Raw genomic sequence first — 27,300 nt, 5'->3', positions numbered from 1 at the left:
ACAGAAGAGATTCAAAATGCAAACAAACATTAAAAAAATGTTCCAAGTCATTGATTATAAGAGTAATGCAAATAAAGACAACAGTGAAATACCACTTAACTACTTCGAGAATATCATATGTCAGAAAAGGTAGCAGCAACAAATGCTGGAGAGGTTGTGTGGGTAAGGGAACCCTCCTGCACTGTTACTGGGAATATAAATTGGTCCAATCCCTGTGGAGAGCAGTCTGGAGAACTCTGAGAAAGATAGAAAGGGACCTACCCTATGACCCTGCAATTCCTCTACTGGGGATATATCCTACAGGAACAAATATGCCCATCCAAAAAGATTTGTGTATACCTATGTTCATAGCAGCACAGTTTGTAATAACCAAAACTGGGAAGCAACCTAAGTGTCTAACAACAGATAAGTAGCTGAGTAAGTTATGGTCTATATACACAATGGAATACTACTCAGGTATTAAAAATGGTGAATTCACCTTCTTCACGCCTACTTGGATGGAGCTTGAAGGAATCATGTTAAGTGAGATAAGTTAGAGACAAAAGGATGAACATGGGATGATCTCTCTCACAGGCAGAAGTTAGAAAACGAGATCAGAAGGGAAAACACTAAGCAGAAGTTAGACTGAAGTTGTTGTATTGCACCAAAGGAAGACTCTGGGGTGTGGGTGTTGGGATGGGGGTGGGGGTGGGGGAGAGGTTCAGGTCCTGAAACATGATGGCAGAGGAGGACCTAATGGGGGTTAAATTGTTATGAGGAAAACTGGGAAATGTTATGCATGTACAAACTATTGTATTTTACTGTCAACTGTAAACCATTAATCCAGTAAAGAAATTTAAAAAACAACAACAAATGTGTTTGTGAGCATATAGATGTGTCCATGCACTTTTAGTTCATGTAGAGCTTTCATTTTAAAGAATGTATCTGTTACTTCTAGGTTGTTGCAGTTAACTGGAAAGGCAGAAGTAGTTACTAAAGTGTCATAGACTATCTCCATGAATTTAGTCTCATGAATCACAAACTGAAACCCCATGAATATCATCTACTCATGAAAATCAGATTCCTTCAACAAACTCAGAGTTTACAACATACTCTTATGTTACAAGTAAATAAAATATAATAACATATTTGCTTCCCCTTTCCAAATACGTGATATATAGAAACATGGTATTCCAGTGGATCCTGTATGTTTATTAACATTCTTTTACTTACAGCCCTCATAGATGTCAGTGGGGATGTGGACTGCTGCATGCTGATAGGAAATTTGTCTTCCAAAATTAGCATCCTCAGTAAAAACAGGTTTTATCCTCTGGCTGCCAGGTTCACTGTCATTCTTTTCAGACTATATAAAAGAGACAGAAATAAATAAGATATTGTAACGTTGACTAACAAAGGTCATTTCATATTTAATTCTTCATTACCAAATACATATTTTTAAAAAAGAAGTCTATAAAATATTTTAAAATAATATTATGATGTTATTGAAACTATACCTAACTTACCTCAATTTTCTCAAAGTTGGAGTCACTCAGGATTACTCTTGAGAGGGCCAAAGTTATCCAAATATGTACTTATTAGAATGTGCATTTAAAGAACAGGTTCCTTTAAAAGCTACCATACTAAAACTAATCCTTTGAAATAAATTTTGCCACTCAGGCTATCAAATTAATATTACAGAATTGAGTATGATTCTTAGTTTCATAATCATGTAAGATACAACCTCAAAAAAGTTAGCAATGAAGGATTATTTATGTCACATTGCTCTAATTTTCCATGGTTTGAATGTATCAATTTTAAAAAAGAATAAATGTATACTAAGAAAAAAAAGATGTATTGCAACACTAAGTGCAATTAAATCCTAACTTCAACCAATTTGTCTCCTGAGATAGGAGTGAAGATTCAATCAATAATAATTCAAAAAAAGTCCTACAGGAGTTAAAGGCTGAAGATTAATTTCCTATCTATTATTGGAACTAGGCTCTTGACACTAAATTACCTTGTTACTCTCCTTTGGCTAGAAACTGTGAATCCCATTATTCAAAATATAAACACATACCAGTTTTTAGTTCATTATGTCTGGACTTTTATTTAGCTTAAATATAATGCATTTTACATGCATGTGTTTTAGAACTGTATTTTAATGACTTCATTTTAGAGACAAGTATCCCCCCACATATCAAGACAGTATTCTCAAAACAAAATTTAAACTACATTTGAGTGTTTTAGTAGCACATGGCAGTTGTACATAAAATCAAAAATTGAAAAGACTTCATTGAATTGCCTTCCAAATTTTTGTAAGGCTAATAGACTGCATTAACATTATAAAGTTAGCAGGTCTAGGGAGAAGAAGCTGTGCCCATTTTTTAAAATTTAATTTTATTTATTTATTTTCCCTTTTATTGCCCTTGTTTTTTTTACTGCTGTAGTTATTATTGTTGTAATTGATGTCATCATTGTTGGATAGGACAGAGAGAAATGGAGAGAAGAGGGGAGACAGAGATGGGGAGAGAAAGATAGACACCTGCAGAACTGCTTCACAGCTTGTGAAGTGACTCTCCTGCAGGTGGGGAGCCTGGGGCTCGAACCGGGATCTTTAAGCCAGTCCTGGCGCTTTCCGCCACATGTGCTTAACCCATCATGCTGCCGCACAACTGTGCCCATTTTTAACATAGCTCTGATAATTTAAATGGCTGGATAGCACTTTAGTCCTGTAACTTTTCAACTTTCACATACATATATAAATCACGTGTGTCCATTTTTTTCTGCAGCACTGCAAAAATTTAGAAACAATGTGAGTAAAAGAACAACATGGTTTTGTTTGTTATGATTTAGCAAAGGCTTCTAAAGCTGCAGATCCATCAGTAGGTGATAAAGTTAATTTATGAGGTCATAGCTAAATTATTTTTAAATGAAACAGTTGATAGACTAACAGGAAGGACACCATATAAAATAAGATGAATTGTAGTTTGGCTCAGCATGTGTACATTTGTGAATGTGTGTGTTCATGTGGATTTATGTGATTTGGATTATAAAATATGTCATTAATAAAAATTTTAGAAGAGATCAAAATTTTCTTTGTGAAGGTTACAAATACATAATAGTGCTAGCATTAACAAACTGAATATACTGCAGAGTAATGCAACAGTATCAAAAATCTAAAATCTGAGAAAAACAAATATATACAAGAGTTACTAACTATCTTTTTCTAAAGTGAAAAACATGTGAAGCATGAAGGGGAAAATACTAAAAATAGAAATGGACAGAAAATGAACCAAAAAAATAGAGCAATACTGCAGGCGTCTCTTCTGTCTATCTCTCCCTTTTATGTTTCTCTCTAACCCTCTGTCAAAAAGAAAATGTGGGGGAAGGGGGTGGGGAGAGACCATCAAGCAAGCATGAAGTCTAAACAATAACTTGGTTGACAAAAAGAAGAGTTAATTAAAATGTATATTAAAGAACAAAAGGAAGATAGTGGTTTATTTTTAGAGGAAAGAGAGGGAAATCAATTGATGAGTGCAAAACAAATAATTGTAGAACTATTATTGGTTATGTTGCTATAAGGTAGAACTGTATTCATCTTTGTGTTTATTAATTCTTTCCAATAATAAGTATGCATTATATTTGTATTTAGAGATACATATTAATTTTAGTCTTTTCAGAGTGTTTGCAGCATCGTAATAATGTTTTCAAAGTTGTTCATGTTTCCGTGAAGTACTTTTACACTTCAAATATACATTATAGTATATTTTATGAGAATTCCTGCACTTTTGAATTATATTACAATGGATTTGAAAGAATGACTACATTAATAATGTGCTTCTCATCTGTATAATTATATATAGACATCAGTATTAACATCCTACATATATAGCAAGATCAATGTGATGCTCTTCATTATAGCCCCCTATTTAGACTCCATATATTGAAAGAGTTCTGTGAAAACAGCAGAATTTCTATATGCAACTCACTTATTTCCTCAAATAATGCAATTATTGTTCCTTATATTATTATAGTTAACATCCTTATTTATTCTGATGTTTAGCATTATATAGTATTATTAAAATGCACAAAATGTTAAATGCAAAAGAAATTGAGAATTTTGGTAAGACTAATTAACTTGTATTCCTTAATGTGTTAATTAAAAATTTCAAGTAAATTCCCAAGTAATTAAGATTCCTAGCCTAACAACCTGCCAACACCCATGTCCTGCTAAGAAACAGTTACAGAAGTCAGACCTCTGATCTCTGTGCCCCTTAGAGGTCATTGGTCTGAATTTCCAGAGGGATAAAGAACAGGTAATCTTCCAGTGGAGGGGATGGGATATGGCTGATGGTGGGAATTGAATGAATTGTACCCCTCTTATCCCACAATCTTGTCAATCTGTTAATTTTGACCTAGGAGGGGACAGGGCAACACAATACCTTTTTAAAAATAAACTTTTAAAAAATAAACAAACCAATTTTTTAAATTAGAGATGGAAATTCACAAAAGGTAATGCAGCTGGTCATACCCAATTAGGGATAATGAATAGACAGAAAAAAGGTGATAAGCCTTCATCAAGCATAAATGATCAAGCGGTAAGGCCACACTGAATATTAAATGAGGAATCCAGTACACTGACAAAAAGAGCATGGTGGAGTTTTTAATGTTTTTTTAACATGATATTATCCAGAGAAATATTAGGAGGATGATTAGGACTAGAAGGGAGACATGAGTTGAGTGACAAGACAAAAATTATACAATTAGGACTTAAATCTTTGGGAAGTTGTTTTTCTTAAACACAAAACTAGTTAAATTTTTACTTTGAATTTAATAAATATCCATGATGTACTTGAAAATATTAATTTAGATAATATATTTTGTTAATAATATCTTTAAATAAATTCAGTTTTTCTCCAATTCTACAGGTAACTGAAATTTTATGACTCTTCAGATTTACCTGTGAACAATCTATTACACCTTCAGAGGGAATTCAGCATATCAAAAGAATGATATTTTAAAGTTTACATAAAAGTAAGATTATAATACTAATGGTCAAAATAAAATCAACGAATTACAAATCCTAAAGATTAGATTGCTTGGTAAATCTCCATCTATTCTTCTAACAATTTTGACACAAAAAAGAATTAAGAAATAATCTGAAATATACTTTCACAGGAAAAGTGAACAGTAAAGAGGTAAAAATACAGTAACACTAAACAGCAAGTTTTAAAACATCACAAAAAAATTAAAGAAAACACAAGCACTTTTTTTTAGTTTATAAAAAGGAAACACTCCCAACACCTATGGGCATCTAGTCTTTGATAAGGGGGCCCAAAGGATTAAATGGAAAAAGGAGGCTCTCTTCAATAAATGGTGCTGGGAAAACTGGGTTGAAACATGCAGAAGAATGAAATTGAACCACCTTATCTCACCAGAAACAAAAATCAACTCCAAATGGATCAAAGACCTAGATGTCAGACCAGAAACAATCAAATACTTAGAGGAAAACATTGGTAAAACACTTTCCCACATACACCTCAAGGACATCTTTGATGAATCAAACCCAATTGCAAGGAAGACCAAAGCAGAAACAAACCAATGGGACTACATCAAATTGAAAAGCTTCTGCACATCCAAAGAAACTATTAAACAAACAGAGAGACCCCTCACAGAATGGGAGAAGATCTTCACATGCCAGACATCAGACAAGAAACTAATCACCAAAATATATAAAGAGCTCAGCAAACTTAGCCGCAAAAAAGCAAATGACCCCATCCAAAAATGGGCAGAGGAAATGAACAAAACATTCACCACAGAGGAGATCCAAAAGGCTAACAAACATATGAAAAACTGCTCTAGGTCACTGATTATCAGAGAAATGCAAATCAAGACAACACTAAGATACCACCTCACTCCTGTAAGAATGGCATACATCAAAAAGGACAGCAGCAACAAATGCTGGAGAGGATGTGGGGACAGAGGAACCCTTTTACATTGCTGGTGGGAATGTAAATTGGTACAGCCTCTGTGGAGAGCAGTCTGGAAAACTCTCAGAAGGCTAGACATGGACCTTCCATATGACCCAATAATTCCTCTCCTGGGGTTATACCCCAAGGACTCCATAACAACCAACCAAAAAGAGGTGTGTACTCCTATGTTCATAGCAGCACAATTCATAATAGCTAAAACCTGGAAGCAACCCAGGTGCCCAACACCAGATGAGTGGCTGAGAAAGCTGTGGTATATATACACAATGGAATACTATGCAGCTATCAAGAACAATGAACCCACCTTCTCTGACCCATCTTGGACAGAGCTAGAAGGAATTATGTTAAGTGAACTAAGTCAGAAAGATAAAGATGAGTATGGGATGATCCCACTCATCAACAGAAGCTGACTAAGAAGATCTGAAAGGGAAACTAAAAGCAGGACCTGATCAAATTGTAAGTAGGGCACCAAAGTAAAAACCCAGTGGTGAGGGGTAGGCATGTAGCTTCCTGGGCCAGTGGGGGGTGGGAGTGGGCGGGAGGGATGGGTCACAGTCCTTTGGTGGTGGGAATGGTGTTTATGTACACTCCTAGCAAAATGTAGACATATAAATCAGTAGCTAATTAATATGAGAGGGGGAAATCAATTGTATGTCTTAAAGTTTCTCAAAAGACAAACTGAATCTTTTTAATATATAGGCTATGTATTTGATATGTGGACTCTCTCAAAAGCCTAGACCAAGTAGATTAGAAGCTTCCAATAGCACAGCTATATACAAGATACTGGGTACTGTCCAGCAAACCATAACAAAGGGACTTTTCAAAGTTAACCCAATTAACAAATAATGTGATGATAATATTAACTATTGATTGTCTTTTTGAACCTTAAGACAGCAGGAACCTCACATCTTCACTATAGAGCCCCTACTTCCCCCAGTCCTGGAACCCTTGGATAAGGTCCACTTTCCCGTATGCATCTCCCAAGCCAAACCAAATAACATTGCATCTGCCGATCACAACCTAACCAAAGCAACAATTGCTACCTCAACATGCTTCACCTCAGAATGTATCCAGAGACTTCACGTGTGGAATGACAACCCTTCAGCTTCATTACTCGGGTGAGACCTTTCCTTTAATAGTACACTCTAATTTCATCTCAGGTAGTTCACTTTCTAACAAAGTCCCATAACCTAGATATACACCAGTTTCTGTGAGAGAGAGCTTATGTGCACACGTATCCATAAACTACTGCAAAATATATACCTGAAAGCAGGACTACACTAGAGTTTACAGTGAGTACCTCCCTAACACTTCCTCTCCACTATTCCAAGCTTGGGATCCATGATTGCTCAACAAATTGTTTGGCTTCATACGTTAACTCTCTTTTCAATCACCAGGTTCCAGATGCCACCAGGATGCTGGCTAGGCTTCCCTGGATTGAAGACCCCACCAATGTGCCCTGGAGCTCAGCTTCCCCAGAGTCACACCCTACTAGGGAAAGAGAGAGGCAGACTGGGGGTATGGACCGACCAGTCAACGCCCATGTTCAGCGGGGAAGCAATTACAGAAGCCAGACCTTCTACCTTCTGCAACCCTCAATGACCCTGGGTCCATGCTCCCAGAGGGATAGAGAATGGGAAAGCTATCAGGGGAGGGGGTGGGTTATGGGGATTGGGTGTTGGGAATTGTGTGGAGTTGTACCCCTCCTACCTTATGCTTTTGTTCACTAATCCTTTCTTAAATAAAAAATTAAAAAAAAAAAAAAGGAAACACTGACAAAACCATAGGATAAGAGGGGTACAACTCCACACAATTCCCACCACCAGAACTCTGTATCCTATTCCCTCCCTTGATAAGCTTTCCTATTCTTTAACCATCTGGGAGTATGGACCTAAGGTCATTGTGGGATGTAGAAGGTGGAAGGTCTGGCTTCTGTAATTGCTTCCCCGCTGAACATGGGCATTGGCAGGTCGATCCATACTCCCAGCCTGTCTCTCTCTTTCCCTAGTGGGGCAGGGGTCTGGGAAATCAGAGCTCCAGGACACATTGGTGGGGTGGTCTGTCCAGGGAAATCTGGTTGGCATCAACACATGCACATTTTTCCCAAATACAACAGTGAATCAAATATAATTATGAATATGAAACATGGAAAACTAAGCAAAAGTCAAAAGGGGTACTTCCTAGTGCAAAACCTTTATTAAGTTAAAAATTTGAAACAACCTACAGAGTTCTCAAGTAGAATATATTGAGGAGCAAGGGTAGATAGCATAATGGTTATGCAAAGACTCACTCCTGAGATTCTTAAATCTCAGGCTCAATTCCCTGCACCACCTTAAGCCAGAGCTATGCAGTGCTCTGGTTAAGAAAAAAAAAAAAAAAAGAAGATGAAGAAAGAAAGTAAAGAAAAAATAAAACCTCCAAATATAACCAATGTACTCAGAATTTGTATAGTGGATGAATCAATGTGGACCCCTAACAGAGGGGCTAGCATATAGTAAGAAAGACAGTCTTTAGAATTATATACAGCGAAACGTGATTACAGGAGAAGCTGGGGTTTGATAAAATGTTATCTGACGTGGTCCGGGAGGTGGCACAGTGGCTAAGGCCCTAGACTCTCAAGCATGAGGTCCCGAGTTCGATCCCCTGCAGCACATATACCAGAGTGATGGCTGGTTCTTTCTCTCCTACTATCTTTCTCATGAATAAATAAATAAAATAATTTTAAAAAATGTTATCTGACATTTGAAAATTTAAATCACCAGTATTTGACAAGTACAAGTAGACATAGTTCTCATATACATTAAACATACATTGTATCTTATGTAATGAAAAGAAACTGATAGAGTATGGCCATTTTACTAAGGAACTGAAACCATGGTGTCTTGTTATGAAAATCAATAAGTGTGGTTTCAGATATTCTGAAAGTTAAGCATGGTACTCCTCAGCAGAAATGCTATAAATGTATATATTACATTATAAAATAAAAGGATGCTTACATGAAACTTTCCTATTTCTAAAATTTTACAGAATTTTTATAGGATGAATATATTTTTCATAATGTTGTTAGGGCAAAACAGGTTTAAAAACTTGCAAGGTAAAGATGACAAATAATGTTCCCTATATAGTGAGGCAAAGGCTCATACCATATATTCAAAGTACAGTCATTGACTCCTGATTCCAGGACTCCTAACTGCACCATATTTACAGTTAAAAAAGAAAAAAAAGGGGGGGAGGGCTCCATTGACCTGCAAGATTTCAAACTATCTATTTCCTGCAAGCTACTTGTGTACATCTTAGCCTTGCCATTATTCCTATTTGTGTCAGTCCAGTCTGTTTTCTGTGTTTTAAACACAGCATGCTCTTTGTGTCTTAGATGTCTTAGTGCTGGTTGTTCTCTTTAACTGAAATGCTTGGTGAGAAATATTGGGAAATATGCCAGCCAGGTGAGAAATATTGGGAAATTGTCTCATCTAAATTACCCCTTATGAAGACTGAGAGTTTTACTTTATATAAGCCCATAGAGCATAAATTTATTACTTACTAAATTTTCATTTGTAGTATTATTGTCTCACTACAATAAATTATAAGCTCTATGGAGGGCAAGAAATTGACAACATTCAGTTATAGCTTTAATATATAGCATATATCTGAGTACTGCATTTGTTTTTCTCATTTTAATACTGCATTAAAAAGATATTGAATACATCTTTTCTGGTCTTCAAACTTAGCTACTTTATACAATGGTAGGAAGTAAAGGATAAACACTAAAAGCAATTTGTAACTGACAGTTCCTCAACCAAGAAGCTAGTTTGTTATTCTAACTCCAACTAAATGAATCTTTACTATATTTCTCAAAAAAAATTGGGAAATATGAATCAAGATATGTAAGTGTCATTCTAACTCTGAATACTTCAATTCTGAAAGAAATTATCTGTAACTTAAATAAAATTATTTAGAGAAATACATACTCTGGGCTTCACTGCTTCAAGTGAATTTTTCAAATAGAGCATCGGACAGATACCACAACACAAAGCCTCCTCCAGTGCTGAGGGGGGCCTGAATGAAACCTAGGTTATGAGCATGACAAAGCAACTGCACTATTTTTGTTGGCCCATCTAGTAATTTGTAATGTTGTATGCCACTTAAAGTAATAGTTTACAAAATCACTAAACATAAAGATCTGAAAGTCTCTTCTGGTGAGTTAGCTTTCCCAACCTTCAGGGAAATCTAGTGTGAAAAGTTGAGCAATACACAGAATTTACTAGTAAATATTCTTTCATTTTTATTGTTGGGGCTTTAGTCCTCCAAGGCTACCATTTTAGCTGGAAAAGGAGACAGGGGAAGACACACCATAGCACCAAAACCTTCTCCATGTGGTACAGGCTGGGTTAAAAATCTGGTTGCAAACATGTCGAAGTAGGTACTCTTCCAGGTGTGTTACCTTAACAGCCCAAAAATATTTTTCTATCAAAAATTACATTCTTTTATTGACAGGCATATGTAAGCAATAATAGGTAACATTAATAATCAAAACAATTTTGCCCCTTTCTTTCTTAACTGTACACATGTTGAGTTTATAGTGTCCTCATACAGCCACTGAATTTTAAAAATTTAACGTAACTCATTGCTTTCTAAATGCATGTATCATGTACAAATTCTGAAAAGAATAAACTGGATACAGAACTTGAAAGAATTTTATATGCTACTTACTATCCTTAAGCAACTGAGAATCTATGCTTAACATTTTGATGAAGCAGTATGTGCCTAGTGTACAGAACAACAAGCAATTCCAAATGTACCAAAAGATGTTTGAAAGAGCACCCGCCAGAAAAAAAGGTAAAATTTCTAGAAGAAATTGAATCTAACTTACTAAATCTTTTTATTTGTTTTACAATTTATTACTCAGTGAATCATGATGTGACTGTATTTCACACAGTAGTGCATGCATAAATATTAACATATCCATAGTAAATAAATATCAGGGGAAGAGTGGAGTAGTAGATCAAAGAAGATTTATGATTCAAAATCTAGTAATCTTTTGAATACAGAGACTTTATCTTCTATAACTCACTGTAAAACACATCAATGATGAAGCTAGCTGGATAAAATGTGAACATGCCAAAGCTAAAAATTAATAGAACAATAGATTGAGATAATAGAGTGAAATTTAAAATTAAACTGACCCCAATATTTAATCCTGTAGGTTTGATTCATAATAGCACCATCACAGGAAAGGAAAAGTAAACTAAGGAAAAGTAAACACCAAGAAAGGAAAGTAAACTAAACCAACTATCCAGCATTTCTGCAGTGGATCCAGTAACCACACTGTATCCCTTTCTCTGCACCTTTAAATACTAAATGTGTGTTAACAAGCACACATATAAGCTTACTGAATTTTACTTTTCTGTCTTCACATCCTTAAAAAAAATAGTGAATACCAGAAAAATAGTGTGGATTTTAAACTATATATTGTATTTACAATATAGAAAAAATAATTCTATTTAATATATGTTAACTATGATTATATTCTAACCCACAGTATCTGAAATGCTTCACCTATATATTTTAAGGGCATAAAAAAAAAACTGAGGAAAAAAGTTTATACAAAAGTAGTATTCTTGGTCCATGTCATCTTCAACATCTTTCATTAATAGAGCATACAATAAAAGTTACAAGATAATATAGATAGTAAGTCTAGACATTGTCTCTTTAATAATTAGAATCTATTTTATTGTGACTCCATTTTCATCTGTATTGTCTCATAGAATCACATGATTTATTTATTTTTATCAAATGAAGTAATGAAAAATTGGACTTTCAAGAAGACATTTGATAGTATGTTATGTTGGAATTAATTTTAAAGCACATGTTAGCATGCCAAGGAAATTAATAGCAACATTCAATGGAATTCAGCAGACTAGCCAAATGTTCCAGACAGGTCAGACTTTTTAAAGATCAATAACATAAAATGTGGCAAATAAATCAACTCAGTTTATCGACACAAAATTTCAGGATTTAATTTACTTAATTTGGATTTTAATCAGAAACATAGATCATGGAGTTAGGCTACTAAGAGTTTGTAATGATCTACTATCTTTTTGCTTACTTTGGTAACTTAAAAAATTGTGCAAAACTCACCACCTTCCCATTCAGGGAACTTAAAGATTTACTGAAATAAATGTAGAAAAAAAATCTAAACTAAGAACGCAATCACATTTAAAACTGAAGCAAGTTCAAGCATTGAATTTCATAGATAACTATTGTATGAATAACTATTTTTAAGTTATCTGGGGCATTTAGTTTTTTATCAAAGCTGAATATGTGACCTATAATTATATCAAGACAAATATTTGAATTTGAATCTAATTCTAAAAGTTTGAAAAAAACATATTAGCATGCTTTTCTAAATGTTTTTGGACACTCAAATCTAATTTTTATAGTGCTGTTATTATTGCTTTACTGTTATTTCTTTGTTATTGTTGTTGTTACTCTCTGAGGTTTCACTGATCCTTGTCTACCTCTACAGATAGAAAGAAGATAGGCAGAGAAGGATGGCAATAAATAATAGCACTGAAGTTTCCCTCAATTCAGTGAGGGATGGGTTTGAACCTAGGTCATGTACATGGCAAAGCAGCTCACTATCCAGTTATTAATGCAAATCACATGCATTATATGATTATTTTGTGAAAAAGATATGAAACCAGATCCTCATCTGAAGAGACTAAAAAAATAGAAAATATTATCCCCATATACATATACTATACAGTAAGCTAGAAATGTCATTCAGGTGCCAGGTGGTGGTGCATCTGGGTACGCACAGGTTACAATTCACAAGGATCCAGGTTTGAGCTCCTGGTCGCCACCTGCAGGGTGAAAGCTTTGCAAGTGGTGAAGCAATGTTGTAGGTGTCTTTGTTTCTTCCCCTCTCTATCACCCGCTTCCATCTCAATTTTTGGCTATCTCTACCCAATAAATACAGATAATAAAAATATTAGAAATGTTACTCATTGTTTAGAACATACTTAAAATAAAAGTGCTATTTGCTAATTATATCTTCAAGAGAAAGCAGTATTATTTTATTTTATTTTTGCCTCCAAGGTTATTGCTGGGGCTCAGTGCCTGCACTATGAATCCACTGCTCCTGGAGGCAATTTTTCCCCTTTTTGTTGCCCCTGTTGTAGCCGTGTTGTGGTTATTATTGTTGTTGTTGATATCGTTCGTTGTTGGACAGGACAGAAAGAAATGGAGAGTGGAGGGGAAGACAGAGAGGGGAAGAGAAAGTTAGACACCTGCAGACCTGTTTTACCGCCTGTGAAGCGACTCCCCTGCAGGTGGGGGACCCGGGCCTCTAACCCGGATCCTTATGCCAGTCCTTGCGCTTTGCGCCACGTGCGCTTAACCCGCTGTGCTACGGCCCAACCCCCCCCCCGTTCTTTATTTTTTAAAAAATATCAATTTGATAACAATATGTAGGAAAAATCATGGTAACATGATCAGGTGGTTAGAGGATAGAATATGTTAATATGAATGAACATGTCAAACACAAGAATTATCATTTTAAATTTGTAGAAAGCATGTGTCTTATAAATTTCCATGACAATTATAAATAACTCAGTCCAGGTATACTATATTTTTTAAGTTTGAAAGGGGAAAATTGTTTAAGTGATTATAGTTTTTTTTGCATAACTCTAAGCGAGTTTACATTTACATTCTAGTTCATTCATTGCTTTAAATAAAACTGGCTGTCACTATTTATTTTTATACCCAGAGTGTGAATATGAATAGTAATTATCAAAGTAGTGAAGCATAGATACTATGAAATGCTAATAAAGAGTTGCCTTATATCAAAGGTCCTTGAAGAGCTTATAACCGCATAGCTTCCCACAAACTAATATAATTAATAGAAATTTTATACTTCATAGAAATGACTGATCAAAGTGTAATGTTTTTTGCCTTTAATTAAGGCCATATGTATAAGGAATCAAACCAATGTATGTTTCTATATTTCATTTTAGTATACAAATCTGAATGTGGTGAAATACCAACAAAATAAACACAAAAATATAGAAAAATGTAGGATATTTCATATTGAATTCTTTTAACTATTTTCCCCCCGAGCATTGCTCCGCTCTAGTTTACGGTAATGTGCAGGATTGAACTTGGTATTTAGGAGCCTCAGGCATGAGTATCTTTTTGCATAGCCATCATGCCATCTCCCCATCCCCCATACTAAATTATAATATTAAAGTATGCTGAACTTATGGCTCCTTTAGTCTCCATAATGGCTTTGGAAATTAATAATAGCTTTTCACTTTTATCCCAACTATATGCTCATAATCAATAAGTCTTCAAATGCATCATTTTATTTATAGCACATGAGAGTATAAGTGAACACCCTAATTGATTCAGCTAACTCTCAATCTAGAAGACATGTCTCCTGACATCAAAACTACAGATATGGTTCACCTGTTTTTATACATTTTATTTTATTTTATTTTTTATATAGAGGAGACAGAGAGAAAGAGAAAGTGAGAGAGACCACAGGACCAAAGTTTCATTCAATGCAGTGGGGGCCAGGCTAGAGCCTGGGACTAGACTCATGGCAAAGCAGCACAATATCCAAGGGAGCTATTTTTTCAGACTGGCTTTGTTTGTTTGTTTTTTAATTGCCACAAGGATTATTGCTGGGCTCTATGCCAGCACTATAAATCTATCCACAGCTCTCAGCGGGCATTTTTCAGCCTTTTTCCTCTATTTTTATTTGGTAGGACAGAGAGAATTTGAGAGCATAGAGGGAGATAGAGATAGGGAGAGAAAGACAGACACCTGCAAACTTGCTTCACTACTTGTGAAGTATCCCTACTACAGGTGGGGAGCAGGGTCTCAAACCCAGGTTCTTGCTCTGATCTTTGTGCATAGTACTGTATGCACTTAACCAAGTGCGCCACCACCCGGCCCTTGTCAGCCTGTTTTTATTATCTGTATATATGTATATATTTTTTAAATTTTATATATTGATTTATTTTCTGTTTTGTTGCTCTTGTTTATCATTGTTGTTGTTATTGATGTCGTTATAGTTGGACAGGACAGAGAGAAATGAAGAGAGGAGGGAAAGACAGAGAGGGGGAGAGAAAGACACATACCTGCAGATCTACTTCACCCCTTGTGAAGTGACTCCCCTGCAGGTGGGGAGCCAGGGGCTGTAATCGGGATCCTCCCTCTGGTCCTTGGGCTTTGTGCCACGTGTGCTTAACCCACTGAGCCACTGCCCGACTCCCTATTTGTATATATTTTTTATAACCCAAACCATACAAATTCTACTCTGTCTGCATTCCTTATGTCAATAGTATGTTTGAGAGATTTAGCCATATCTTATATATTGGAATTGTTGGTTCATTTCCACTGTCATATTCATTTTTATTATGAAACATACTCCTGGTTTCCAGCTATAATCCATGTCCCCCATTCAACCTTTGTTTAAATGCTGGTGTTCTCTCAACTTTATCCTGTACTATCTATCTTAAGATACATATATTTGAAATCTGTAGATACATCAAGCAGACTGTAAAGTAGAATAGGGAGATTGTGACAAACTGGAAAAGATAGAGCATCCAATGACATTACAAATAAATTTTTTATAACATTGTATCAGCTGTCAAATGTTGAATCTCTCCCTGCTTCACATTTCAGCCAAATCATTTCAAATTACATCAAGCTAAGCACTACAAATTTGGCTTATTCACTCTCTCTTCTTATATCCTGAGCAAAGTTTTGCGTATGAATAGTCTTGGATTTTACAGGTTTTGCCATAGCTTCAACAGGCAAAGTGCATTCCTTGCAAACCTTTAAGCACTAGTAATTCATATAACAGAGTAGTATTCCTCTCTCTCTCTCTCTTTCTCTCTCTCTCTCTGTCTTTTTCGGTGTGCCTCCTCTCATTAAAAAAATAAGATAAAAATTGTAAATATATGTCTAAATTACTACACAACATTTAAAATTCTGTAAATATATCTTTACAGAGTTGAATGGTATCTTTTTCTTTCTTTCCTTTTTTAATTTATTTTTTCACAAGGGTTATCACTGGGACTCAGTGCCTACAAGATGATGTCACTATTCCCAAAGACTATTTTTCTTTCTTTTTCTTATAGAAATAGAAATATAGAGGGAAAGAGAGGCAACAAGAAAAGAAAAAGCTTCCCCCCTGCAAGTGGAGTCCACAAACTTAAACCTGGGTCCTCAGGCATAATTATGTATGTGCTGTATCACATGTGCCACTGCCCAACCCTTTGATTTGAATATTTTCCCTCATTAAACTTTTCATTACTATCTATAGTCCATATGTTTAGATTAAATCTATGAGAACATAGATTCTAGAATTTCTGATTCTCCATATTTGCTATCTGCCCCCTCATAATTTTATTTTTGGCATTGTGGAAGCAATTTCCATTTCTTTGTGCATCATTGATAAATCCCAGTGTGAAATATGTTACCTCTGTCAATGAAAATATTGTTTTACCTGTTTGAGATTTGATTGCTTTATCTCAGTCTGTATTTCACTAAGCATCATTTAAAGTCATGTTTCCTTTTGTCTGAAGTAATGAAGTGCTTTTTACCTCAGAGAAAAATTTTCTCTTTGTCTTTAATATTTTGTGCTCCCACTGTACTTTTTGTGACAGACTTTTCCATGGATCCCTACGCTGATAAGTTTCTATATTACCAGTCACAGATGAAGAAAGCACTATCTAATCTCAGTTGTGTTTGGGGGGGGGGAGGAATCAGATGCTGTGGATTTTTTCCACTTTCCTTGCTGTTTAATAGGGTAGCTACAAGGATTTTTTTCATTCCATATAATATGAAGATTAATGATGATAGATGATATGCCTTTTGCCTTTAAGTAAAGGTTTTGGGATTTGTATATATGTACCAGGAGAGCTGTGATTTCTCTTTTTCCCAGTCTTATGTGAAACTATCTATTTTATAAAATAAGTAAAACATGTCTTTTTGAAAATGTGATTTCTCAGAAATGGAATCTTCATATTTAAATAAAACTCAATTGAAGAATTGAGTTAATTCACAATATCTTAATTCTTCTGTTTTATTATAACATGTTTGAAAAAGTTTTACAAATCAACCATTAAATTAGCGAAGTGTTATTTTACCAGGAAGATTGCTAAAACTTTTGCATATATTTTTATATAATATGGAGTTTTTAAAACATACCAATCCTGATGCTGACACTAAACATCTCTACAAAATGATATTCATGCAACTATCAATAAAAAATTAACAAACATGTTTTGTTAACTGGAGATTTTTTTACTAAAATGTTATGTGCATATAGTAATAAAATAGTAATTTCTTCTAACAAAAGTTGTGTGTCTAGAGGAAGAATGCCTTTTAAAATAGTCTTAGTTCTTCACCTATAACAGAGAAAATAATATCTATGACTTATTTCAAATTGCATTCTAGTGTAACTTTCTTTATAGCATACTGTATGCAAGTACTTAATAGTATGTAAATATTGTAATGTTGAATCAACAGTGTTCTTTGAAATGACCATAGTAATGGCATTTCAAAAAACTAGGTTTATTGATGTACACCCCAGTTGGAAAAAAAGTCTATAAAAGTCACAAGGAATACGTATTTTTTATTCAGCCTTTTAAATTGTGAAAAAATATTATATTTGATGTTTTCACAGATACATTTTATAGTCATAAAATTCAGAAACTCCTCAGAAAACTTTTAGACAAATTAGTGTGGGTAGATTTTTTTCTAATTAAAAACAACAAATATTTAGAGAGGAAATGAAGGCAGGATCACAGAAAAAATGAACAAAAAAATATAGAGGTATAGATAAAAGGACACAAAACTCTGGAGGTGGGAATGGTATAAAAGTATACTATTATCTTATCATTTTGAAAATCACTATTAAATCACTAATAACACTTAAAAATATATCAAATATAAAGACACTTAAAATAATGTGTTTTATATTAGAAATTTGCAGATATTACCATATTTATAACTAAATAATCAAAATGTTTTCCTTAAGTTTACTCGAATATCTCAAAATTGAAGGCTCCTTATTCATACCAAAACACTCCATATTCTAAAATCATTTAAATATGTAATCAGTATCATGCATTAAAAATAATGCATACTGATCACCTATTATGCTTCAAATGAAATAGGAACAACTGTTGAATAACTTTCTGAGTGTGATTCATATAATCTTTAAAGTCACCCATGGAATAAAAAGTATTGAAGTCAGTGCAACGTATTGTGATCTGAACAGGGTTTAGTAAGTGTCCAAGTTAAGGGAAATTTTATTTAAGCAGATGCCAAAATTGTTAAAGATCATGTAAGAAATAAAGTTCATCATTCTACTGTATAATTAGTGTTTTACTTAGTTATCAAATATTTTTCAAAATAACATAGTCTACAAGGTAAACTTGTTCTATAAAATAAATTATTCTAGCATAACTGGGCTTATCTGAGAAATTATTCCAAAATATTTAATACTCACATCAAGATCATCCTTTGCATTGTAGTAGACAACTTCATTGCTCTGTATTAAAAAAAAAGAAGAAGAAAAAGTACTTTACAGATTTGGTAAATATATATTGGACCAAATAATAAATGTATGTTATGAATATTTTAAATTCTAAACCCTGTTAAGTAATTCAAAAGAATAGTTCAAATCTAAGCAACTTGTTAGAAATGCTGAAATCAGGACTTTAGAAAAAGTACATATTGAGCAGTTTAGAGAAGTAGTATGCAAATAACTTTCCTGCCTGAACCACCACAAAGATCCCAGGTTCTATCCTCAGCATCACCATAAGCCAGAGCTAACAGTGCTCTTGAAAATAAGGAGAAGGAGTGGGGGGAGGGAGAAAAGGTGGGGGAGTGAGAGAAAAGGGGAAGAGAGATCAATTCTTCGCAGTGTAAATAAGTCACTTATTGAATTATTTTTCTTCTCTAGAATATATTGAAGTTATATTTCATTATCTGCATGATTCTACACGACTATCTTCACTAGCAACTTAAGAACTATGTAAAAACAGGTTTTTCTGTGCCACTTAATCTTGTACAAATTTGGATACTCCAAAATTTTACTAAAAGAAAATACAAAAGTTGTTCCTAAAGTGAAAAATTACTTGGAAACATAGACCTAATTAGTGTTTCTTAAAGTATCATCTAAAAACAATTACTACATGGCACCACCATTATTAACTAGCATTGAGTGTTGCTCTAGTCAAAAATTAAAATGAAACAAAAAATTTAAGAAAATAAGTAATTCTTAAGATTTAGTCATCATTACAGAGTCAGAGGTATTCTGTGGCAATCCATTCTAAGAATAAACAATAAAATTAAAAATGTCTCTTTTTGACAGGCCTTTAAGAAAGCAAGGTTCAGTGTGTAAAAAATACGTAACAAATCTTAAAGTATGTGGGCTGCCACTCCAGGTCCCATGCACTCCCTGGCCATTGGCAGCGAAGGTCAAAGCGGCCTCCTGGGAGTCCTGGGGTAGCTCCACATGGCAAGGGCAAGTGCTCAGAGAGACAAGCAATCTGCTCTGGGAAAGCCTCAGTGGGGCAACTGGTTTATTGAGAGAGAAAGCAGGCAGATATACCCATTGCACAGGGAGAAAGTTAAGGTAATCATTAACCCAAACACAAAGCAACACAATGCATAGTCACATTCTGACCCACAAACTATTTGATCACAAGTGAAAGTTACCATACAAGGTTTGATCACAAGCTTACAATGCAATTTCCCCAGGGGGTAATTACAGGCACTTCAGAGGAGGGGGGGAGTTGAGTAAGGAGTTTGCAGTGGTTTTCAAGTTTGGCCAAACACAATATTCATAGCCTTTGTTTTAAGGGGAGAGGAAAGGGGCATGTGCAGAAAGGTTGCCCCCATCCTGAGAAGCCATCTGTCATTAAGTCGGGGGAACTTGCTATTGGCTCAACCAGGAAACCAGGAGAGAGGAGAGCCTAGGGTCGACCTCATGGAAACAAGACCTGGACTTCCCAGACAGTGGGCCAACTCTCCAACAAAAGTATATATATTTTGTTTCCAAGTCATATTTACTACAGAATTTGCACCTGATTTTTGATTTGAAGACAATACTATGAGTGTGAAAAATATAGAAAATATATAAATTTCTGAACACCAAACATAAAATTATTTGAAGATATTTTCTATAACTCCGAGTCCCATAAATTTAAACTTCTCATTCAGAATGAGAAATATATAATTTAGTTGACATAAAAATAATTATTAACAACAGGGTTTATACTTGTACAGACATTCAATTTCTGAAACATTTCTTTGAGCATTGAAACAAATCCAAAACCAAAACCAGAACCCATAACAGAGCAAAAACAATAATCTAAATCCAATGAGATCCAAATATAATTACTAGTTTATTGATCTCTGTACCAACTCTGTAACTGATATTTTAAGAGACAAGTTTCTACTCAGGTTGTGGAGCCCACTAGTTTAAAACACCAAATAAGTTTTTCATCACTTTAGGTTTTATTTCTACCAATTTTTTATTTATATTCACAGAATTTAAACAGTAATGAAGATGAAATCTCACTAAATTTAATCTCACTAAGCAGTTCAGCATAATCATCAAAGGCATTCATCTAATACTTATAAGCACATATTCCTGTACCAAGATAGGTATAAACAAATTAAATATATCTACTCCTTTGAGGTGTAATGATGGATGCAGATCAATTATGCAAAACAGCATAGGCTAGGCATTTCAAATCACACCTCACCTAATGAACTAAACTGATTGGTTATTTTTTTATTATGTGCAACATAGAATCACAAATAATGAACAAAGATGATTTATTCACAAAATTTGAGGTCAAGAATATCACCACACACTGTCAGAAAAGGGCATATTATAATGCCATTTTCAACTGAAACTATGTATTTTGATTCTACTAAGATACACTGTTTCAAATTAAAGTAAATGTGAATAATATATAAACTACTGAATAATTTCTAAAGGCTTTGCTATATATTACTGTGTTATATTTTATACAAAACTCTAGTTATTACTTCATGTAAGCAGCCTATATTGCTCTAGAATTGTTACTGAGAATGTACACTTAGTAGTAGTTTTATTTTCATGCATATGTACAAAGATTTCTGGACTTTTGAGGGAATGCACTTTATTAAATCAACTGATTGCTTTATTTCTCTATTTCCTTCTTTGGCTGCTTGATGCTACCACCTGTGCCCACTGCTCCTAGGAGAGCTTTTCTTTTCAAAAAAGAAAAACAAATTATTACCACCAAGTTTATCACTGGGGTTTAATGTCTGCATGATAAATTCCCTATGCCCACTGTTATTTTTTTTTTAATATGACAGATAGAAAATGAAGCATGAGAGGAGACAGACACCTGCATACACTTCTCATGAAGCTTCACTTCTCATGAAGCTCACCACTGCCCAACACCTCCTCCTTTCCTTTTCAATTTCAGAGAGAAACAAGAAAGCAGACAGATGTGTGTGTTTACTACTTTGTAGGCTGTCTTCCAATCACTATTATTTTCTTTTAAGCAAAATGAAAAAAAATACACACTAGTGTAAAAACACTGCATACAGCATTTATACTTTTTGCAATTGAGTATATTGGTTTTCTATTTTTTAAAAGTTTCTTAGTAAATATTCATTTTTAAAGTATTGCAATAATACATCATGTAAGTTTCAGCTATGCATGACTGAAAATAAAAATGTATATATACTACAATCAGGTCACTGCTAAAAGTTCGATTCTGTCACTCACCATATAGGTGTCAACCTTCTGTCCTGATCTATCAACCCTTATTACTGCCCTCATTCTTCTGGTGAGCATTAATTACTGTTATAGTTGAGTACTTTATTTAGGTATAATACCCTCTAGGTTCATTCATCTCATTGTGACTGGCAGAATTTCATTTTTATTTATAGGTGAAAAGATCTATTGTGTATATTAAACAACATGGTATCCATTTGGCACTCAGTTGTCACTGAGGTTGTTTCCATTTCCTGACTCTTGTAAATAATACTGCTATAACATGGGAGTGAGTATAAACAACATTTAGTATTTTCAGTAAACATTCAGAAACTGGATTATATTATTTTTAATACTAATTTTTAAATATTCATTTATTCCCTTTTGTTGTCCTTGTTTTATTGTTGTGGTTGTTATTATTATTGTTGTTATTGATGTCGTTGTTGTTGGATAGGACAGAGAGAAATGGAGACAGGAGGAGAAGACAGAGAGAGGGAGAGAAAGAGACCTTTAGACCTGCTTCACAGCTTGTGAAGCGACTTTCCTGCAGGTGGGGAGCCCGGGGAGTCAAAGTGGGATCCTTATGCCGGATTATATGAATTTTTAAAAAGGAATTACTATACTTCAATTCACCATGATTTCACCAATTTACATTCCCACCAAGAGTATATAACATCCTCTCCAACACTTGTTTCTTATCTTTTGGAGGATAGCCATCCTTATATATGTAGGTCGTGAGTTAATATTTTTGTTTGTTCGCTTACTTGTTTTGGTTTGGTTTTGCCAGAGGTGGGGGGATTTCATGGTTTCCAGGTTGACATATTTTTATTCAGACAGAAAGTGGGGGGAGGGGAAGACCTGGCAGCTCATGCAGGGTACATACAGCTCATGCTCTATAGATGGATGTTAATCTGTTCAAGTATTTGCATTTACAAATATAACAACTTAAAATTGCATCAGCTGGGGGTCTGGCGGTAGCGGGTTAAGTGCAGGTGGCACAAAGCTCCTGGACAGGCATAAGGATCCCGGTTGGAGGCACCCGCAGGGGGGTTCACTTAACAAGCAGTGAAGTAGGTCTGCAGGTGTCTATCTTTCTCTCCTCTTTCTCTTCCTCTCCTCTCTCCATTACTCTCTGTCCTATCCAACAATGACCACATCAATAACTATAATATAACAACAAGGGCAACAAAAGGAAATAAATATTTTTTAAAAAGTCTAAAAAAATTGCATCAGCCAACCCTCCAAAAATGCATAGTAACATCAACACAATCTAATACTTTCAATGCATGGGGCATAATTATTGTAGACAAAGAATAGAATCATTTTGTTTCCCTATTATCTTTCCGTATCTCATGCAAAATATTAAACACCATTATCTTTGAAGTTATTTTACTCAGAAACAAAGGTTTACAGTGGATTTCAGTGTACTATGTGCAGTATGATAGAACAATTCAGCATCTGGTTCAAGCCACTGGCCACCTCCTTCAGGGGGAAATCTTCAGAAATGGTGGAGCAGGGCTGAAGGTCTCTCTGTCTCTCTCCTCTCCCCTCCTTTCTCTCTGTCTCTATCCAATAATAAAATAAATGATAAGAAATATTTTCAAAAAGAAAAATTTAGCAGCTGCTTTAAACTAGATTCACAGATTAAACTTTTAGGGAGTGATTTTTCATAATTTAGCACAACCAGATGACGATAACAAATGATTTTGCTTCTGATTTTTGACCAAGTAATTCAGTTATTTATTGTCACTTTCAAAAAAATTTACCCAGTGGTCCTTACTAGTCTAATAATGCTACCTACTGAAATTAAAAATATCCCTTAGCAGGTCAAAAGATAAACTACTTCAGTTTCCCAGTGTCTATAGGCAGTCAAATATTAAATCTGGGAAAAACAGACTTTTCTATCTTAAAGATGTTAAGAGTGTCAGTCTCATTCATGACATGTTCCTCTAAAATTCAGCTTCTGATGAATAGTTAATGCTAAGAAGTTGAAACATAATGGCAAAGCTTTGACATGGAAATAAAATGTTGTCAGGGACAAGATAAATATTGGAACAAAAATTTGGGTTTATAGTCAACATCTGAAATATTGGACACATTCAAAATTCCAATAAAAATTAGCATCCTCTCCAATTTACTAATTCTCTTTTCTTGGCTATTCTCTTGATTCTGCTCATGATCCAGAGCTTGACAGATTTGGGGCACCTGTTCTCCTGTCTGCTGAACAATTTTTTAATGCATCATACTTACTGCCATTTTTCCAAATACGAAATCAATTTGGATGAATTTTAAGGACAATGTTCATTAATAATGACTTGTGTTAATGATTCCCTTCAGCTGAAATCTACATGGTTTATATCAAATCACTAAAAATACAATATTCTTGTTACTACATATTTGCAACAATTGTCCTGGTAATCACACATACCAGTACTACTGATTGTGCCCAAGTCAACTGAGGAGCATGGGATGCAACAACCAGTAGCAGTATAAACCGTATGGAAAAAATAACTGTGTATGTGCGTGTGCGAATTCCTATTTATGATGGGATAAGAATATGAATGTGAGCACATATTGCCAAAAATAGTTAAACATAACTAAAAGAGTAAACTAAAGACAATGGTCCTCACTGGCGCAGATCAAGCAGTGAAAATTCTTGGACTCTCAAGCATCTTTAAGTCCTAAGCTCAGACCCCATTATCACATGTGCCATACTGATGTTTTGGATCTCTCTCTCTCTCTCTCTCTTTCTCTCTCTCTTATTAATAAGAACATCTAACAAAATAGAGAATAGTGCTTGAAAAGCTCCATATTTCCTTCTTTGTGACATATTTATAGTTTGGAGTGCAAGAGTAGGTGGTATATAAAGGAAAAAAGTAAAGAAAAGACAAAAAGATGGACATGTACTCACATGGATACCAATGTTAAATAACCACTAGACTGAAAGTATATGATAAGTTTATACTCATTTTATATCACAAGAGATAATAAATGGAACATCTGATAGTGCGTAGCACAGAGCATGGCATATAATATGTGGCCCCATACATATTATATATTGTTTTATTTACTGAAAACTTTATCACTTAATAGAAATATTATATCACTGGATATGCCACAGTTCTATTTAATTCATTTAAATATTTTTTATTAATTATTCTATGATAGAGTGAAGAAGAAATGAAGTTACAACTTACTGTTATTTTAAATATGAAATACTTAATAAGACAATTTATAAGAAAGACTAATTAATTTGTTTTCTGGTCATTACAGAGGCTTGACTTCTCCAGGATGACTTTTTCAGAGAGAGACAAGAGACAGAGGCAGAAAGAGAGAGAGAAAGAGTGAGAGAGAGAGAGAGAGGGAGAGAAAGTGAGAATGAGTGAATGATTCAGACCACAGTACCAAAGCTTCCTCCAATGTAATGGGGGCTAGGTTTGAACATGAGTCACACACATGATAAAAGTGTGTATTATGGGCATTTGGGAGGTGTTGCAGCAGATAAATCCTTGAGCTCTCAAGTATGAGTGCCTGCATGTGCCAGAGTGATGCTCTGGCTCTCTCTCCTAACTCTCTTCTAAAGAAATAAATACTGAAAAAAAAAAAAAAAAGCTGTGCACTATGCAAGTGCACTATTTTTCCAACCCTGACTTGATTAATGAAATTGTAATTTAAGTAATGGTTCTATTTGTCTTCTATTTTTTCACATGTGCTTCAAAATATGTGTGATTTTGAGCACTTTTTTAAAATATTTATTTTATTTTATTTATTCCCTTTTGTTGCCCTTGTTGTTTAATTGTTGCAGTTATTATTGTTGTTGTTATTGTTGGATAGAACAGAGAGAAATGGAGAGAGGAGGGGAAGACAGAGAGGAGGAGAGAAAGATAGATACCTGCAGACCTGCTTCACCGCCTGTGAAGCAACTCCCCTGCAGGTGGGGAGCCGGGGTTCGAACCGGGATCCTTATGCCGGTCTTTGTGCTTTGCACCACCTGCGCTTAACCCACTGCACTACAGCCCGACTCCCGAGCACTTTTTTTTTTTTTAATCCCTCTTCTCCTTCTACATCATTATCCATTCATAATTGCCTAGACACAATCTCAATTTCCTATAGGCCAATAATTTGTCTATCTTAATAACAAAACTGTGGAAACAGAAAAAGTTACACAAGTAGCCTTCATGCAAATTAAATCAGGAAGCAAAATAAACAAGAAAGGAAAAAAAAATAGCTGCAAGGAGTGGTGGATTGGTTGTAGAGGCAACCAAGTCCCAGCAATAACCCAATAAAAATATATATCATAACAAGAGATAATAAACTTATATGATCTTACTATGCTTAACTTTCTTACTACAAAGATATTTAAGTACTCTATTTCCACAATACATTATAAAGCTTGTAATACAGTTGGGAATGTCATCCTTTATGAAAGAATCACTTGTACTAACAATATATTAGTCATTTGTGCACTAAATAGTTATTTTTCCTTTTATTTGGGGAAACTTTCTAAAAATATATTTATCTCAGGGCAGAGGCCAGTGCTCCAGCACGTGATGCCAGGAATGAAACTACAGGCCAAGCACGTTACATACTAGTCTATGACTGAGTCATCTCTTTGCTTGCTTGTTTGTTTTCCAAACATTATTCAGTTAACTACTTATGATCCTTTTATTTTTAGGCAAGACGGAGGGAAAGAGGGAGGGACCAGAAGATTATTCAGCTGTGGCATGTAAAATGTTAGTGATTAAATCTGGGCCCTCAGATTTGCAATCTCCTGTTCTACTGCAAGGTTATCTCTGTGTTCCACAAGAAAGTAATTATAAACAAAAGACAAAAGCAAAACAAGAAAACCAAAAAGAAGAGAAAATTAATAATTCCCCTTTAATTAAAGGCAATGTTCTTGCATGTCCATATTCAGTACTAGCACATCTTGGCATGCTGTATGAACTGATGAAGCCTGAATGTTTTATGGGCAGAAAAACAAGTAACTTAATATCAGAGTTATTGGAGTAACTATGAGACATCTGCACCAAATTTATTAGTAAAATACATGCACACAACAGAGCATGTCACTAAAGTAAAAGCATTGAGTTTTTTAAAAACTTCAAAGAAATTTAAATGTATATCACTTTCACTCTTATAAGACATCAAGGAGGAATTCCCAGTGGATTAATTTTCAGGATTATCTGACCCTTAAACTTCAGAGGATACTGATTCATAATAACCATGGAGTTGTAGCAATATATTTCTTCACTTGATGAACTTAAAAAAATCTGCCCGTAAGTCTTTTTATTGGTACAAATGATTTCAATAAGTATACAATCCAAATAGATGGAGAAGGTCAACATTAGAATATGAGAAGACTAAAGAATTATTTACCTCAGGGTGGGGGTATAGCATAATGGTTATGCAAAGAGACTTTGCATAACCTGAGGCGCTCAAGTCCCAGGTTTAACCCCCCACACCACCATAAACCAGAGCTGAACAGTGCTCTAATTAAAAAAAAAAATTATTTACTTCAGTTACCGACTCTTC

General features: G+C 34.6%; 1 protein-coding gene across 9 annotated transcripts in view; it reads right to left on the bottom strand.

Annotated features, from left to right (window-relative positions):
- The window catches only part of CACNA2D1 (calcium voltage-gated channel auxiliary subunit alpha2delta 1), a 539,106-nt gene that overhangs the window by 193,092 nt on the left and 318,714 nt on the right, over positions 1-27,300 (bottom strand). For all 9 annotated transcript variants that reach the window (XM_016190308.2, XM_060196324.1, XM_016190309.2 and 6 more), the window contains exons 5-6: positions 18,496-18,537; positions 1,213-1,342 (exon numbers count right to left, since the gene is read on the bottom strand). In XM_016190308.2, coding sequence (XP_016045794.1) covers positions 1,213-1,342; positions 18,496-18,537 — 172 coding nt within the window. The remainder of the gene's footprint in view (positions 1-1,212; positions 1,343-18,495; positions 18,538-27,300) is intronic.

Source organism: Erinaceus europaeus, chromosome 8 (genome assembly GCF_950295315.1).
Source record: "Erinaceus europaeus chromosome 8, mEriEur2.1, whole genome shotgun sequence".
Taxonomy (NCBI): Eukaryota; Metazoa; Chordata; class Mammalia; order Eulipotyphla; family Erinaceidae; genus Erinaceus; species Erinaceus europaeus.
The sequence above is the reverse complement of the archived record's forward strand: the minus strand, read 5'-3'. Positions and strand labels throughout refer to the sequence as shown.